The 17484-nt window shown below is 32.6% G+C and overlaps 1 protein-coding gene and 1 long non-coding RNA gene across 5 annotated transcripts in view; one reads left to right on the plus strand and one right to left on the minus strand.

Annotated features, from left to right (window-relative positions):
- LOC126739570 (cyclin-dependent kinase 14) overlaps nt 1-17484 on the plus strand; it is a 275956-nt gene that overhangs the window by 239779 nt on the left and 18693 nt on the right. For all 4 annotated transcript variants that reach the window (XM_050445325.1, XM_050445328.1, XM_050445326.1 and 1 more), the window contains 4 exons: nt 4324-4498; nt 12335-12561; nt 12674-12848; nt 12909-13117. In XM_050445325.1, coding sequence (XP_050301282.1) covers nt 4324-4498; nt 12335-12561; nt 12674-12848; nt 12909-13117 — 786 coding nt within the window. The remainder of the gene's footprint in view (nt 1-4323; nt 4499-12334; nt 12562-12673; nt 12849-12908; nt 13118-17484) is intronic.
- On the minus strand, nt 386-3529 carry LOC126739572 (uncharacterized). Its single transcript, XR_007661657.1, has 2 exons — nt 2636-3529; nt 386-2385 (listed from the first exon to the last, which is right to left on the minus strand). It is a non-coding gene; the product is annotated as an uncharacterized LOC126739572 (long non-coding RNA).

Below are 17484 nucleotides of genomic sequence, written 5' to 3' on the forward strand. Positions count from 1 at the left end.
AATAATTATCGAGCTTAGATATCATGCACCGTGTGTGTTTAGTTTAAATAGTACACAAATGAAAACAAATAAATCATACGTAAGATTGTAAGATTTTGAAAAGAAAAGTTTGTATTAATATATATCCTAAAGCTCTTGACTTTAAAGGTACTAAAAAATATACTTTTTTGTCATACTTTTCTTAGATATGTTTATGCAATACTGGTTGAAATTAACAATTTTTTTACCTAAATAGTACGTTTATTATCGAGTTATTTAATGTTTCTTATTAGTTTGTTCGTTTCAGTGTTTGTTTTTATAGTTTTTTCTATATGTTTATTCATTATCTCGATGTTTTATTAGATTTTTTAATATTTTTTGTAAGGTTAGGGTAAATGAAACATAATTAATATAATAATGTATATTTATTTAGCATAAACTTAGCTACATATTTAACTAAAAATATAAAATTATTTAAATATATATAATGCAATAAATTCGTTAGACGTTGCATTCCACTTCATTTGCGAAATATCAACAATCGAAGGTGCTGCTGAGGTTGCATCGCATGTCTGCTCGTGTTGATGTTTCAAGCATGTTACGACACAGGTTTTCTAGGTCGTCTATGTTGACCCAGGATAAACAGGGCCTCTTGGTTAATTTCCATGGAGACATAAGGTATCGGCACGGTGTTCCATAAACAATCTCAGCCTCGGTTATCCAGAAATACCCTGTCAGGGAGTTAGGACCCTAATGACAAGTCGAATATCAAAAAATTGCAATAATTATAATTCAAAAAAAAACCTAACAAGGGAAAGTACATTTGAATACGATTACAGATGTCACGTCCTAAATATTAGCAAAGTATAGTCGAAATTATACCCATTTGTAGTTACGTCATCCAGGTGAGAAAAAACGTATGGCGTAGATATTTTTGCCAATCAATATTAGGTTAGAAACTTTACCATCGCCTTCAGAAATTAATAGTCTGCTATGTATTTTTATACGTTAAAAAATAACAAATGATTTATTTTAGCAGCATATTATTATATTTTTATATTCGTGTATATACTTTCATTCCCAAAAAATTTAAAAAAAATCTTGTAGTATTTATTGTATTATTAACAAACTTAACAATTAACAAATATTATTATAATTAATCATAAATAATGGGACATAAACAACAAGTCCGAAACGGAATTGCACTTCAAATTGAGAATGTGATAGAGCGAGCCGCAGATCCAACAAAATTGAGCACAACAACGATCGCAAATATAAAGAAGAATGGGATAAAATCAGGATTACGCTGCTCATATATTTTCCAAGCAAAAGACCGCAAAAACCAAATCTACAACATATTTGAAAAGTAGAATTCGGCACGAGCATTAGGCGTAACAAAACCGAGCTTACAAAAATTGTGAATAATGGTATAAAATTATTTTAACTCACTGGGAAAAATTTAAATACTGACAATTTAATTTACTTGTTCATGAAAAAAAATGCTGCTTGAAGGAATATGTTAACACATTAAAATGAAAATACCATTCCAAAAAATAAAATATACAAACTCAAAAAAAAACACGCCATATTGCATTACCAAATTAATGAAATTGCAACGATATGATTGAATACTTAAACGACGATCATAAAACAAAATTTGCTAGAACAAAAAAAGCTTAATCTCGTCAGTATTGTCAGAGTCAGAACTGATATCAGAGATATTGTCTTCGTCATCGTCGTCTTCGTCAGTCGTCATCACAAGTGGCAGAATGTCATAGGCATCACATACTTGTATTGCCTCCCAAGCCTTTTCAATTACCTTTTCTGTATGGAAAACATATTTTTGCCAATGATCTATAGAAATTTCGTTTATTACCCTTTCCCATGTAGTCAGAACTTCTGAAGGTGACCCCTTAAAATTGAAAATATATTGATCATATTTTCGTTTACATTCCGACCATACCATACCATTTCAATTGCATTAAACTGGCAATGATATGGTGGCAGTCGCAAAATCGTGTGTCCTAAAGGTTTAACATATTCATCAAGGAAGTACTTTTTTCCACTAGGGCAGTTTCTGCGTGCAATACTCCATATTTTATCTTTCATGGCTTTTTCTGGAGAGCCAATATTCTTTTTCTTCAACCATTCGGTCAGTCTCTGCTTTGTCCAAGATTTTCTCGGGATTTCTTCTAATAAACCAGAATGGTAACTTGCATTGTCCATGATTATAAATGACTTTGGGGGAAGATTTGGAACCAGCTGAGTTTTAAACCAGTTTTCGAAGTTTTTCCTGTTCATACTGTCATGATAATCTCCCGTCTTTAATCCACTCTTGAATATTAAATTTGCACCCTTGATGAAGCCACCACTTGGTTCCGTCGTGGCCCACGATATAACGATGACCTTAAAAATAAAAGATAATTCAATTTTCTTCTTTTAGAAATCATTCTTCCAGAACATAAATTTAATATAATTAATAAGTAATGTTCCATGCACATACGAGTAGTGTATGGAGTTAAATTCCTTCATATTGTCTTAGAGAGAAATTATATGAAACTATGAAACAGATGAAATTATGAAGTTAGAGGGCCCTTTCAAGGGCAATAGTTTTTATTCAAAAAAAAATCTAAAAAGATAACCAGATAATTTTGACCTTCACTGTTTTTCCTTGAATCCGTGTGCTTGGTGTCATCTTGCCAGCTACTACGAAATGATCCCTTGCTAAAAATCCACGTCTCGTCAATGAAAACTGGAGTAAAACCTTCCGGACCTAGATTTCTATTTTTGATATACTCCCTTAAAAAATTGATTCTTTTATGAACAATATTTGGGAAGTCCATCAAATATTTTCTGTTATTTGATTTTTTCCACTTGAAGCCTATACTATTGATCCATCTTCTTAAAGAGTCAATGGAAAACTCAAAATATTTAATTCCTTCCCTGAACTTTTCTCTTATTGTTGCCAATATTACATATTCTTTTCTGGCGTACATAGAATAAATTGTGTCCCAAATTCTATGTTTCAAATATGTTGTAATTTTGGTTTTTGCTGTCTTTTGCTTGGAAGATATACGGGCTGCGTAATTCTGATCTGATTTTATCCCATTCTTCTTTATATTTGCGATCGTTGTTGTGCTCAATTTTGTTGCATCTGCGGCTCGCTGTATCACATTCTCAATTTGAAGTGCAATTCCGTTTCGGACTTGTTCCTTTTCCAGTTGAAAAAAAGCCAATATATTTAAAATCATCAGCTGCGATTGTTCATTATACCTATTATATATTTTTTTAGGCATTATCTAACGCTTTTCGAAATAACTTTCAAGAACAAGTTGACAAACCAATATTTTTGATTGACAGTGACGGATATTTCACATAACCTAGTATATAAAAGATGAATAATCATCAGATACCAATTTTTTTCAAAAGTTTGTTGTCGCCGCTCTTTGGAATATGCTAAACAAAGATAAACAAAAATGACTATTCATTTCCAGTCATTACAAATGGGTATAATTTCGACTTTAATTCTATGGACCAAATTTGTTCAAAAATAAACGAGGGATTTAAAAATTATTTTAATTTAAAAAAAATCAGTGACGTACCATTTTTGTTCTTTAGAAATATTTAGTTCAAACCCCTTTCGGAAGTTACTAATCATCAGTTATAATGTAAAAATTTAATAGATAGATAGATAAATAAATAAGTAGATACACAATTTAAATTAGCAAAAGAAATAAAATTACATCATGTCTGAGAAATTATTGCTGAAGAACTCATCTTTGAATAAAAACATTTTTAATTAGATACTTTTTAATAACAGATTTAAATTCATTTATATTTAGCAATTTTATGGAAGGCGGTAGCAAGTTAAAAAATTTTGGAGCGTAGAAACTTATGGCGGTTTTAATTTTATCAATTCTGTGAAATTCGGTGCATAAATTGTTTCTTTTTCTAGTGAAATGCTCATGGAGTCTCATATGAAGTTAGGGTATTTGTGAAATATGTGTGAGTAAAATATGTAAAGACCGCTAAGATATTTAGGTTATTAAAAGATTGTCTGCAGTCTACTCTATAATGAATTTTTGCAATCGTTCTTATAGCCTCTCTTTGAAGACTAAAAATTCTTTTAATGTTTGGTGAGTGACCCAAAGCTAGAAAAGCATAGACAAGCCTCGATTCAATGCATGCAAAGTTCTCAGTAATAAAATCTTTTACATTAGAATATGCTTCTTAATGATAATAAGCTGTAACTCTGTTGCTCAATAATTAAGGAACTTAGGACGTATGTTGATCTTAACTTTTCTTCTTAAAATGAAATGTGTTTAACCCTGTATATTTTTTCAGTTTACAAAACCAAGTAGTAGCATTAAAAGAAATTAGACTGCAAGAAGAAGAGGGCGCTCCCTTCACGGCCATCAGGGAGGCGTCTCTGCTCAAAGAACTGAAACATGCGAACATTGTGACGCTCCACGACATCGTGCACACTAAAGAGACGTTGACCTTTGTGTTTGAATATGTGGTAAGTTAAAACTGTTTGAAATAATTTATTTAATGTACCAACATTAAACAGATGTACCCCACGGAGGCTTCGATGTGATGTTTTAAACGCAAACATACGGGCTTATTCAGCACTGGTGGAAATTAAAGTGAACAAGCGTAGACTGCGTGCATTTTATATAAACCGCAAGGTACACGAAACTAATAGGAAATTGTTGGAGTGGTTTATTTAGGGCGAATTTTCGCGATGGAACACTGTGTGTGTGTTCTATTTAATAGAATGTGTTCCCGCTGAAACAGATATTTCACATTTAGGAAATTATGTACTCCGCTATAATTGGTTGAATCGAACGGTTTGGTGAAAGTTTATACAGCCAGTAACTGCAAATTTGAAAATGTTTTTTGAAGAAGGAAATTATTTAATTTTTTTTCGTTCTGGTCCACCTTTCCGTGTAATAGGATAGGAAGTTGACAGTCTTGATTCTAGTACAGTCCTTTTTTTGTGATCTAAGTAAGATATGCATGGATCACAGCATTCTCCTTAAGAAACTCTGTTTTTACAACATTGGACATTCTATTATAGAGTTGCTAGAATCATATTTAAAAGGTATAATTTTAATTTATTTTAAGAATAGAATTATTTTGTAATATATTTAGGTATATTACAAAATAATAAAAAAATACCCTCACAAATTGTATATACAATTTTAGTGCCCAACACAAAACATGAAACACAAATTGGCTTTATTACTGTCGTTCAAAAGTAATATGTTAGTTTTCTTCATTCGTTTTCTTCCACAGGAAATCTGGGGTCCTGCTTCCACACACGCTAAAACATTAATTTCGCCAGCTTCATTTCTTTCAACATGAGGTTGCCTAGGTTTTGAATAGCAGCCATAATTTAAAAAATTGGATTTTAACCGGAATACCCTAGCCCTAGATGGCTGACTGCTTTCGGGAAACGTAATAAGTTCTTTTTTTTATTTTTTGAACTTTGTAACAAAATAAAATAAGCCGATTCTTTACCTGTTTAAATATAATCGCAGTGTTGCTTCGACATTTTCGTTAGAAAATTTTAAACATTTTATAATATCATACTTTTAAAAATTTTGAAATTCCATATTTTTACCGTTGGCCATTATTTTTGATTTGTATTGACTCTTTGACTTAGTTTCCATGAATACAATAAACAAAACAATTTTTTATGCATGTTCAACTTTTATGCAAGTGTGAAAGAATTCACGGCCTACTATTAAAAAAAACAAACATAAATATGGATTTTACTAATTAACATGATCGTTTTCGCCTTGTATTAGAGGAACAAAAATAGTTAGAATAGTTCAGTTTAACGTTTTAAAAGTTTTGCAAGAAACTGAGATATCGTCGCGAAAAGCTATATCTTAAAAAATGACAGAGATACGCTGCTATCTCATCCAAATTGGGCCACAGTGTACATAATATGTATAAATACACATAATGCCTTATAACAGGTTGCCTGAGATGCCAAATAGGAGATAGGTACTAAAGTTTCAAACTTTAGAAAGTCCGCCCAATGAATGAATTTTTGCGTCACAGGTTTTATTGTATATGTATTTTAATTAGTTTTCATTACTAACCTTACTTTTAGCTTCACTTTATATTATCGCACGATTGATAAAGATTAAGTTTGGCTACTCACCTTCCAAACACCCTGTATAATGTAATCATACTATATTATGATACTATCTATGTAATACATACTCCAGTGTAATAATAAATCCAGATTTTCATCCTCCAAGTAGATCAAATCTAAGATTGAATTGGCTTCATTTGGAACATTGTTTACCTGGTACAGACCATAAAATGAACACATGATAGACATTGCTTGCATCTACATTTACTTTATTTTGTGATGCCGACTGTTGATAAAGTAATGGACTTTATGAGTGAAAATAATAATCCTATTTTTCAGCTCGTTGCATGAATTGCGGAAATGCTAAGAAAAGATAACATGAGGATTGACATTTGTGTAAATTCATCAAAAGCATACCATTGTGTAGATCCAAATCTGCTGTTAAAAAAAATAGATATTTATGGTATGCAGGGAAATGCCTTAAAACTAAAATCGCATATGTGCACTTTAAAAAACAACTTAGGAATTCTTCAAAATAGTATTCCGGGCCCTATATTGTTTGTGGCCTTTCTCAATGATGTTGGTTCCATAGAAAAAACTCAAAATGAATGTTCAACCTGCTATCCTGATGATGCCAATCTACTAACAGGGGAAAAAACTTTCGAATTAAATTCATTAGGTAGATATCTGTTTAGTAAAGAATACATTTTAGAATTCAAATTAACCAAATGCTCTTGAATTTAGAACAAAACTTTGAAAGGTTTTATACAAAGCGAAATTAAATTGGGAACTACCAACATAAGAAATAGTATCGAAACAAAGTTTCTCGAGTTATATTTGGACGAATTTTTTAAATGGACGTATCACATAAAACTGGTATCGGAAGAGCTAAATAGCGGCTGTCATGGAATTGGGGTGATTTAAACTCCTTGAATAAAAAAAAAACACTAAGTTGTATTTTTGGAAAATTGAATGTATCTTAAAATGTGGATTAATATTTTGAGGTTCAATTAGTATAGCAAACGACATTTTTATGATTCAAAAACCAGTTTTTGGGAAAATAAAAGATGCTGTTAGTTATAAAAGTGTAAATAAATTTCAAATTATCAGGCATATTGACTTATGGACTTTATATCTTCGAGTGCTTAGTTTTTCTTTAATAATAAGCACATTTTTAATATACAGAGAAACATTGAACAACAAACTTTAAACGTTAACTATCCTTTTCACAAACTGACACTGACAAAGGAAAGTCTAGAAAATATATGTGCCTTAAGTTTGTCAATAGTTTTGAAGATAACTTGAAAACCATTAATAGTTAGCAATAATAGTTATTAATAGTTTATTTAGAGTTAACCCATACTTAATTCAAGATTTTTTAGATAGATTTTTTTACCAACCATTCCAATTATGAGACATAAATGACAAATTCATGTCTGGAAACAGGTATCAATTTAAACGTAACTTTAATCATTGACAATACTTAAAATACTGTTGCCCTTATAATGGACAAACTTGATTCAAAAATAACCTTATAAGCATAATTAAGGGCCCTAATGACCTTTATTAAAAGAAACGCATTTAAAAATACTATTATAAGCGTTTTTATTCCTATTTCCAGCTAAAAAAATTACACACAAATGGCATTAAATACATAACCGTGCATACAAAGCGTGTTTCACAGCATTGCAACACGAACCCGCTGAAATAAATAATCATTTGCTAGTAAATTATCATGTCGTAAAACAAGTCTATAAAATATATAAAAATACTTTTCCTAATCTAGTTCATCTGTACGTGTAACTTAAATTATCACAATGATAGTCGACAAAAACGAAATTCACCAGAGATCTATCAAGTTTAAATATATTTCTTATGCCTATTGTCATGCTCTATTGAACATAATTTTTACAGGCTCTATTTAAAACATTTTGAAGCTTGTCGCGTCCCAATATTTAGCTATATAAGGTTCTTTCAGAATATACTAAAACATTATTGTATTAAAGAAGTCAACATATAGAATAAATATAAATTCTTTTATAATAATTATACACTTTTTATTTGTGGGGTACAACAAACATTTTTTATTCTTCAGTTATTTTTTATTCAGCATTATCTCAACTTCCGTCCTGCCCTAACTGACATTCTGAATTTTGCCCCTAATCGGCTAAAAGATATTTCCGTTATTCAGAATTATTGGTTGCTGGGCGTTCCTAAGTTCGTAATTTAATATAAGTCAGAGTATTACATTAAGAAAATTAAAAGAGAACCAATTATGCACTACTTAATTTTACCAAAATTAAAAAAAACTTGATTATTTTAAGTCCTGTATGGACAATTTGCCGATATCTGGAGCCTCAACCAGACAAGTTGGACGATCTGTTTAAGCTGTTTTCATTAAGTGGTGCTCATAACAGTGGATATTGGAATTAGGCTCTTCTATAGTCGGTGATTGGAAAGCCAGACTGTTCTGGTGTCATACTGGGTGTATCACAGACACCAATTCTATTAGACCCTCAAGGCAGTGATAAGGTTAAGAAGCAATATTAGAAGAAAGGAAAAAAAGAAAAAGAAAACCCTGAAACAATTTTCCAATGACAGTAACAAAGCTTAGTGTCGTTATGCCGGTTCAAATAAAGCAATGGTCACCTCGCTAAGTTTATTGTTAAATCTTAACCATCCTGCCACGAAATTACCAAATCGTGGCTTGATAAGGTAAAAGAGGTTCCACTAAATCAAAGACAAACCAGATCTAGACAACTTACATCGTCTTATTTTTTTGGGTGGACCATAAAGTTTGACGTGTGCTCTTACCAACATATGGGAAAGTCCGCGGGAAGGTGGAAAATGAAAATCGTTACCGATCTTGACAAGTCAAAGATTCCATTCCACACTCAAAGCAGACAAACGTGAAGTTAGCCACATATGGAAAAGAAGGAACCAACGAGAGCAGACACCAATAAATCAAAAATGATACAAGAAATCCGCGGTGTAACGATACTAGCGCCGCCAGTATACAAAACACTTGATCCACTTATAAATTTGAGATGAGCAATAGAAATGAATTTTGGTTATATATATATCATTAAAAATTGTTGCTTTATTTACTTGGTAATTGAAAATAATCTATATTATGATATATTTACGTAATGAATGGAGCATTTGCTTTACGTATTTTAACAAAAATTAAATTAAATGGAAAAATAAAATGTATATAGTATATTGAATATTATTTATATGACGTGTGTAAGTACTAACATTAACACGAATAAACAATTTGAATGTGAATAAAAATTGAAGTTTCAATCACATGCTCAATTGAGCAGTGAAAACTTTTGAGGAACTGTTCTGTGGACCACATTTCTCTCCTACCTTTAAGATTTTCTCCAGTGATATCCCAGAAATGTTTAAGAACTAGGGATATCTTTGTGTTATAAGAATTGTTCTGCTCCATTAGATTTTGTAAAGTTTACCCCCCGCCCCCCTTTCAGCTCCCTGGGCCTATGGAACCATTGCTTTTTATGCTAAACATGTAAAAGTTTTACCCCGAACTTCTTTTAATACAGTTAGTCTGGCTGCCTTCTAACTTGTTTAATTTTCTTCCCTTTCTCTCGCCCTTGTGCCCGACACTCAAAAACAAAGTGCCTCTCCCATTCACTAGAAACCGCGTCCTTATTCCCCAAGTTGTAAAAACAACTCTTACGGCTTAATTATTAAAAAAAAACATGGAAAAGTATTTCCCGACAGTTAGGCTCGTTTTAATTGGCGCAAAGTGGCCGCCACCACAAAGATCTCTAAGTTAGCCGGCCGCCATAAAGCCAACTTTAGGGCTGATATTGTGGAGTGTGGAGGGGTAATTAAATTACGCCAAAGGGTGAAAACGATATTCTGACGCTCGTTATGCAAATACGACAGGAGAGGGCTAGAACGCAGTTTTATTTGATGCGACTGGCGTGTATTGCAAGGGGAGGAAGAAATGTCGAATGAAATCAAATTAAATGTTTTTTTTTTGTGCTGGCTTAATTGGAATGCAGGCAATTTAGCAATATACAGAGGGTATGTAAAGTTTGAGCTATGTACAGAGAGAGAAATCAGGGTGTCTCGAATCGCAGTATCCAAACTTTAACAGCGCATTCTGTGTTAAAAATAATCCCTAAAGTCTGAAAAAATACAATTTAGTCATAACTTTCTTATTACTAGAGATATTTTTTTTTATGAAATTTGGTACAGGCATTTTGAGTAAAAAAAGGCACTTTTAAAATTTTGTACAAATTATCAGTGATGTCCGTACGTTATTTTTTATTAAATATTCCTGGTTAATAATAATAATCCGCCACTGTTCAATATAAAAACAAATATTGTTTCTCCTAAGTCCTCATTCAGCTTGGAGCATATTTGATTCTCTTCCTTTTTTTCGTACGATGCAAGGTTTTGAAATAAAAAAAAATAAAAACCATCACCTGCGGGTTCTATGTCAGTTTACATTTTTGTAGGAGATATAGACATTAATATTTTGAATTTGCATTATACAAATGTGGTTAAATATTTTGCATTAAAATGGTAACTCCATGATTGATAAACCGACGAGAACCTATATGTATTAAAAATACATTTATAAAAAAAGTCGACTATGACAAAATAGAAAGGGCTTTGGAACATGAAACGTGGGAACAAATATTAAATTCCGATGATTTCTAATAGATGTCCTACGAATTTCGTAACATCAATTAAATCAATTTTCGAAAACGCCAGCAGCAACTGAAATATTAAATATAAAGATCGTAAATTAAAACGCTGGATTACTCTCGGGATAATTAAATCTATTAGCTAATGAAGCTAATAAAACATTTTAAGACTATCGTGATAACCTGTCAAGATTAATTAATATTATAAAAAATAATTATTTCCCTTCCAAACTGGCGGAAAATAAACATAACATAAAACAAATTGGGAATGAATAACGTAAAATGTCTAATCTAAAAAAAATTTTGATTCTTTTAAGCTTAGACTAAATGAAACGTAAATAAACTACATTGCATTTACATTAACGACAGCAAACCGACCCAGTTTTAATTTTTGGTTCTTTTAATGCTCCAATTAAAGAAGTCAGTCAAACAATGTACCTTATTATCAATATTGTGACTACAAAAAAAAAGCAGGTTTCCTGTTTAGAAATTTTACTTAACGAGGATATTTTTCAATCATTCACTACTTATAATGTTTTACAAAGTAGAATCCCTTATTTCCTATGGAATATTAGTATGGGAAAGCTATATAATTGCTTGTATGCTTATAATTCACATCTCGGATCCTTGAAAACAATTAAAAATTATTTAGGTAAAATAATTCTTAGAAGCCCAAATTTATCCTCAACCCATAAATTATATAACACTGAGGTAATTAATGTTAGAACTCTACTAATGTTATACATTTTAATTATTTATGCAAAAATTCAAATAAAAAGGAATATATATCACATAAATAAATATCAAAATCATAGCCAAGTTACACCACTCAATAAAATGTAAAACAACGCTTTGTAGATTACTTTGCCACAAAAATATATAATCTACTACGGAAAGATGTAAAGGAAATTAAAAAATACAACATATATGAAAACTGCTGTAAGAAATTTATTTTGGAGAATTTACATAAATTTTTATTTATAGACAATACTCTGCTTGGTTACTGATTGTTGGTTTTCAAGTGAGCAAAGTGTTGTTCGCAGAAAAGTGTAATTTACAGTTCTCCAAAGCAAAATAAGCACTTATTGTCAGGGTCGCTCTTATGCTTATTTATGTTATATATGCTTATGAATATTTCTCACCATGCCTATCAGACAAAAAAAGAGTAAGTAGCGTAAGTAGAAATATGTATCATCAGTAAAGAAGGTAAACTTGCCTCAAGTTTCCCAAGTTCACAGGTGATCAAAATCACATTACAAAAAACTACTGTGGCAGCTTCACTTTTATTGAGTTTCTAATAAAGCCTCTCAAGCATATGAAAATCAGCCATTACTCTCTGATGGGCTCAATTTGGTTATTGCCACTGATTTAAAAAATTAGCATTCTAGCTTTTCAACAAGCTTGAATAAAGTTGGTAGTAGTGAAATGTACCTACTATTAGTATAATTAGCGCCCATATTTTCACATTTTTTTTAAGAGGAGCACATCAATGTTTCTCTTTAAGACCTCTGAATAATCTTCTGGTATTTATGAAAGATTTTTATCAGTGATTTCTTTCCAGCATACCGATCTGTCTCAATACTTGGAGAGGCACAGCGGCGGGCTGAATCCCCGCAACGTGCGACTCTTCCTCTTCCAACTTCTGCGAGGACTAAGTTACTGCCACAAGCGCCTGGTGCTGCACCGGGACGTAAAACCTCAAAACCTTCTCATCTCCGAGTTAGGGGAACTGAAATTGGCCGACTTTGGACTTGCGCGGGCCAAGAGTGTTCCTAGTCATACCTACAGGTAAAAACTCATCTTGTTTTTTTTATCACGATTGTTCGCGTCCTGGATTATTGATGGCTAAACTACCTGTACGTTATGACTATAAATAAACTGTTGTTTTAATATTCTACAGCCACGAAGTAGTAACGTTATGGTATAGACCTCCAGACGTGTTACTCGGCTCGACGGAATACTCTACCAGCCTGGATATGTGGGGCGTGGGTTGCATTTTCGTGGAAATGATCACCGGAATGGCGATCTTTCCCGGGGTACGGGACACTTACGACCAATTAGATAAAATTTTTAAGGTCGGTGCTTCGACGCAACCTTTAAACTTTTGTCCTTTACTGAAGTTAACAATTTTTTAGGTGCTAGGAACTCCGACCGAAGAAGACTGGGCCGGTTGCACCCGGCTTCCGGGGTACAATACACAAAAGTTAGGAAACTACAAGCCGAGACGATTGGGATTGTGCTGGCCGAGGCTTTACGACGTCCTTTATGGTGAGGCCATGGCGACGGCCCTTTTGCAACTCGATCCGTTAAAGAGGCTGGGCGCTGAAGAGGCCATGCAACATAAGTAAGTCTGAAGATTTTTTATGTAGCTTTTTGTACTTTATTAATCGGACTAATTGTCCAAATGTATGCGTATTATAGAAAATTCGGTTAATTTGTGAGTAAAAATATAGTTTTGTACATATGTATTACATATCACGGGTTTATTAAACAAAATATATATTTTCGTACGCACATACATTATTTTTAAAATTAGTAAAATATTAGACAACTTAATGTCTCTTTGAAACGTTGGCGTAAATAAAAAAAATTAAAATGAGTTTATTTACTGGAGTTTTATTTGGCTCCATATCCAACTAAACTTAAAACCTTAAACCTTAAAAAAGGTTAATTGTTTACATCATTTTTTAGAAATATATCGATAAAGTTGGCTACATTTTTCAACTCATCTTATGATGCTATAGTCACATCCCTCGTAAAAACCCTTAATACGAGGCATGTTTTTAAAGTAAGTACCGTTTTGATATAAAAAATCAACAAGTAGGTTTTTTCAAACAAAACTTTATTAACCTGAAAGAGCATTCTTTCCTCTACTTCTCTACATAATTTCCATTATTATTAAGGCACTTGTCTTATCTTGGAACCAGGTTTTGTATGCCGTCGTCAAAGAAGCTTGCCGCCAGACTGGACAACCACTGCTGCACAGACGTTTTTACTTCTTCGTCATCGGAATGACACTTCCCCGCCAAATGCGTCTTCAGAAACAAATGGTAGTCGCTAGGCGCTAGATCGGGACTGTATGGAGGATAGTCCAATTATTCCCAGCCAAATGAAGTGATGAGCTCTTGCGTTCGATTTGCTGAATGTGGACGAGCATTATGGTCGAGCAAAACGACGCCTGCACTCAGCATGCCACGCCTTTTGTTTTGAATTGCGCGGCGCAGTTTTTTTAAAGTTTTACAGTATGCGGTTGCATTGATCGTTTCAATTGCTTTCAAGCCTTTAGCACAGAGAAAACGAATTACACCACGCACTTCTCGATAGTCGGCAGCATTTTAAAATTACATAAACAAACGAAGACTCTCAAGAAGGCTTCCCAACTGATGTAGCTACACTACGCGCATACGCTAAACGGCGACTGCAGCGCTGCGGCGGCGTAATTTAAAAACGGTACTTACTTTAAAAAAATGCCTCGTATTTTGAAGGCACATTTGAGGTCTGCCTTTTCAAAACGTTGTAAGTGCCATACTTTATCTGTTGTAAAAGTCACAGTACAGAAATTTAAAAAACACCTGGTCTAGGCGGCTCGGAAAGTCAAAACGTTGTAAATCCCATGTGCAAGTTCAATCCTGAAGAAAGCAGACGGCAACATGCTTTCCACTATTTTCTTATGTTTGCTTTCTTATGGGGGTGCTGAGTTTGAGTATGCCTAAAAACATTGGGCTATACCTTCGGGATTACTTCTCGCTGTGTACAAATCTTTAAAAAAAAATGGGAAATATAGACCAGGAAGAAAAAAGAGGAGCTTCGAGAACTGCTCGAAACATAAATGAATGGAGAGCTAAGAATATGGAACATATTTCTTTCTTATTATTAGAATTACTGAAATTAGCCATTACAGTAGGCCCAAGACAGATTACTTACCTCGTTTTACCTCTCCCCCTTAATGTTTTAAAAATGTACAGAGCATTTGAAATATTGAGGTATAACCAAATTTTTTTAACTTTAATCTTAGCTTCAGAATGTTGACACCTGTTCTACTTGTGATAATTTGAATATACAATTTTAAAACTCAACTCTTGCTGAAAGTGCAAGAAAACAAGTAGATATAGATTTGGACATACTATGTCATAAAATACCAAGTATTATGATTCATACATAATAGCATATGACAATGCAGCAATAAATTTATTTGCCACAGCTCACCCACTCTCAAATATATTATTCCATACTAGTGTATATAAACTCAGGCATTCATGATTCGGAATAGTTTGATGTTTTTGGCCTGAAAATTTAGGAGGACGTGGATTACTGGAAGTTGCATATTGTGTCTATAAGTACCTGACATCGCAAATTAAAACTGATAAAAAAAATATGTTGAGTTTCGAGTTTCCAATGGATTTGGTAAAAATTGTGGCAAACACAAAGCAAAAAATCCTTACACAGTGATGGTTTTCAGCACGGGAAATCTGAGGCACATAAAAAACACATCCAAATTACAAATAACTGAAGTTGCTATAAATTTCTACCAAGGTCAGCATTTTTAAAGCAGGAAGATCTATTAACATTTAGGAAAAAAGGACCCGAAATGGATTGCCAGCCGATAAAGTGACTCACATTAAAGCCATGCTCCCATATTTAGAAGAAAATCATAAAGAGTTTTACAAAAATCCCTGCGATCAATGTTAATGTTTAGCTTTTCATGATGTATTTTTTTTGTGTTACTCTCCATAATATTTTTTTATTAAAAACTATTTTGTCTTTTTATAATAATAATATGTAACGATGAAATATAGTTTGTCTAATTATAAATAATTGTCCTTTTGCTCCCAGTTTTGTTAAGAAAAAAAGAGAGTTGAGACATGGTTGCACATACAACGTTTCGACTTGCAACCGTATAAGGCTCTTACTCCGTTGTGGAACTGAGTCACTAATCACTAATATCAGAACAAAATAGTAAAAGTATAAAAAAGGACAGTTCTATAGAAAATTGTTCTATATCTTTCCTGTAAAATTTAAAAAATGGCATTTAGCACGTTTTAGAAAGGCAGGCCTCAATTAGTGATTGTCATGGACAAAGCCGATTTTTCGTCAAAAAGAGGGAGATGTTCTGTTGACCTAAGATGATATTTAATACTTGAACAGAAAAGTTACCTAGCAATGAGAAAAGCAGAACGTTTTTGACCGTAACATCTAAATGTATGCCTCGCAAATTTAACAACAATCTAATTTAACAATCCAACAGTTTTTATCTTTAACGTGTTGTAAAGTTTATGTTATTCCAAAACGACCCAATTATTGGAAGTCGACGGAAACGGTATAGTCCCTAGTATTTAGTTTATTCACCTAAGGCCGGCTGATCTGGTGGATTAAACGTTGGCTCGTAGACTAATATGAACTAACGCCATTTTGTACATCCTCAGTCTGAAGGAACGATTCAAAGATTTAATCGCACTTTTGAAACCTATTTGAAAATTGCGGTAAACTTTAAGTAAACTAACTGGGATACCTGCATACAAACATTCCTGTTGGTATATCATTCTTCTATCGACGAATCTAAAAAAAAAGCAAAGCAGTCTTTGATGATGAACTTTGTTTACCTTTGGACATTATTACTGGAAGACTGAAAATCTTGAGGAGTAGTCAACATAACAAAAGCGTTTGCAAACTGTACACGAACAGACAAGGGATTAACTTCACCTAGAAAGTAACCGAATGAAATAACTGTATAAAATAAAGGCGAATTCTATCGATACTAGCTGAAGGGCAAATCATCAAAGCAAATCCAAAAGGATTCAGAAGGTGCATTTCACGTGGTCACAAGAATTAACAATGTGGTGAACCGGATCCAGCGATGTTCAACAACGAAGATGAAAAACTAGGAAACTATCTTTTGACATTTGTATCAGTTGTCAGTCTAAGGTTTTAAACTCATTACATGAATACTTTTATTTTAAAAATTGTAATTACAACAATCTTACAAGCTCTTAAACTTCTGATTTTAGATAATGTAAACACAAGTGCGAACACATTTTCTGACATAATTTATCATAATGTATCAATATCGTCCGGCTAACGCCTTTTCATCACTAGGGTGGGCCCATCTATGACCGTGGAGTAGTTGATTGATCAAATTTGAGAGCAGTATTATGAAAATGTAAATTCGTTAATTCTCTTAGTTTTTGTACTGTTTTGCTTTTAGTTCTACTTATGTTTAGATAAATATTTTCAAATTCTATAGGGTCTAGTTTTTAGTAGTTAATCTTATTTGAGAGTCCTATTAGAGCCTATTGGTCCTATGAGGCTCCTGTTGTTTAAGTTTTCTACTTTTTTGTATTTTTTTTATATTTTGAGTTTTGTTTGAGAGCTACTAATATTCTAACTTAGTTTTTTATTTGTTATTTTAAATAGTGAAATGTGTGTGATTTGTTAAGGAAATTTCATTTTTATTTATATATGACATGATTTACACTTGAACTGCAAGAGCATAATTGCTGGAGATGCAAATTATAGCCCCATTTTTAATTACTAGATTTTCCAATAATTGGAGGAGAGATTACATTTCCCAAAGGGTTCAGAGACATTTTTACCATTAAATTTTAAGTTTAACCACTAAAAATTATATATGAAAAAAATATTAAAAGTAGTAAGTTTTATTTTCTTTTTAAATTTTAAGTCTTTGCGGAAAGTTTCTGTGATTTAGCTCTACAA

The sequence above is a fragment of the Anthonomus grandis genome, chromosome 8 (assembly GCF_022605725.1).
Source record: "Anthonomus grandis grandis chromosome 8, icAntGran1.3, whole genome shotgun sequence".
NCBI classification, from domain to species: domain Eukaryota; kingdom Metazoa; phylum Arthropoda; class Insecta; order Coleoptera; family Curculionidae; genus Anthonomus; species Anthonomus grandis.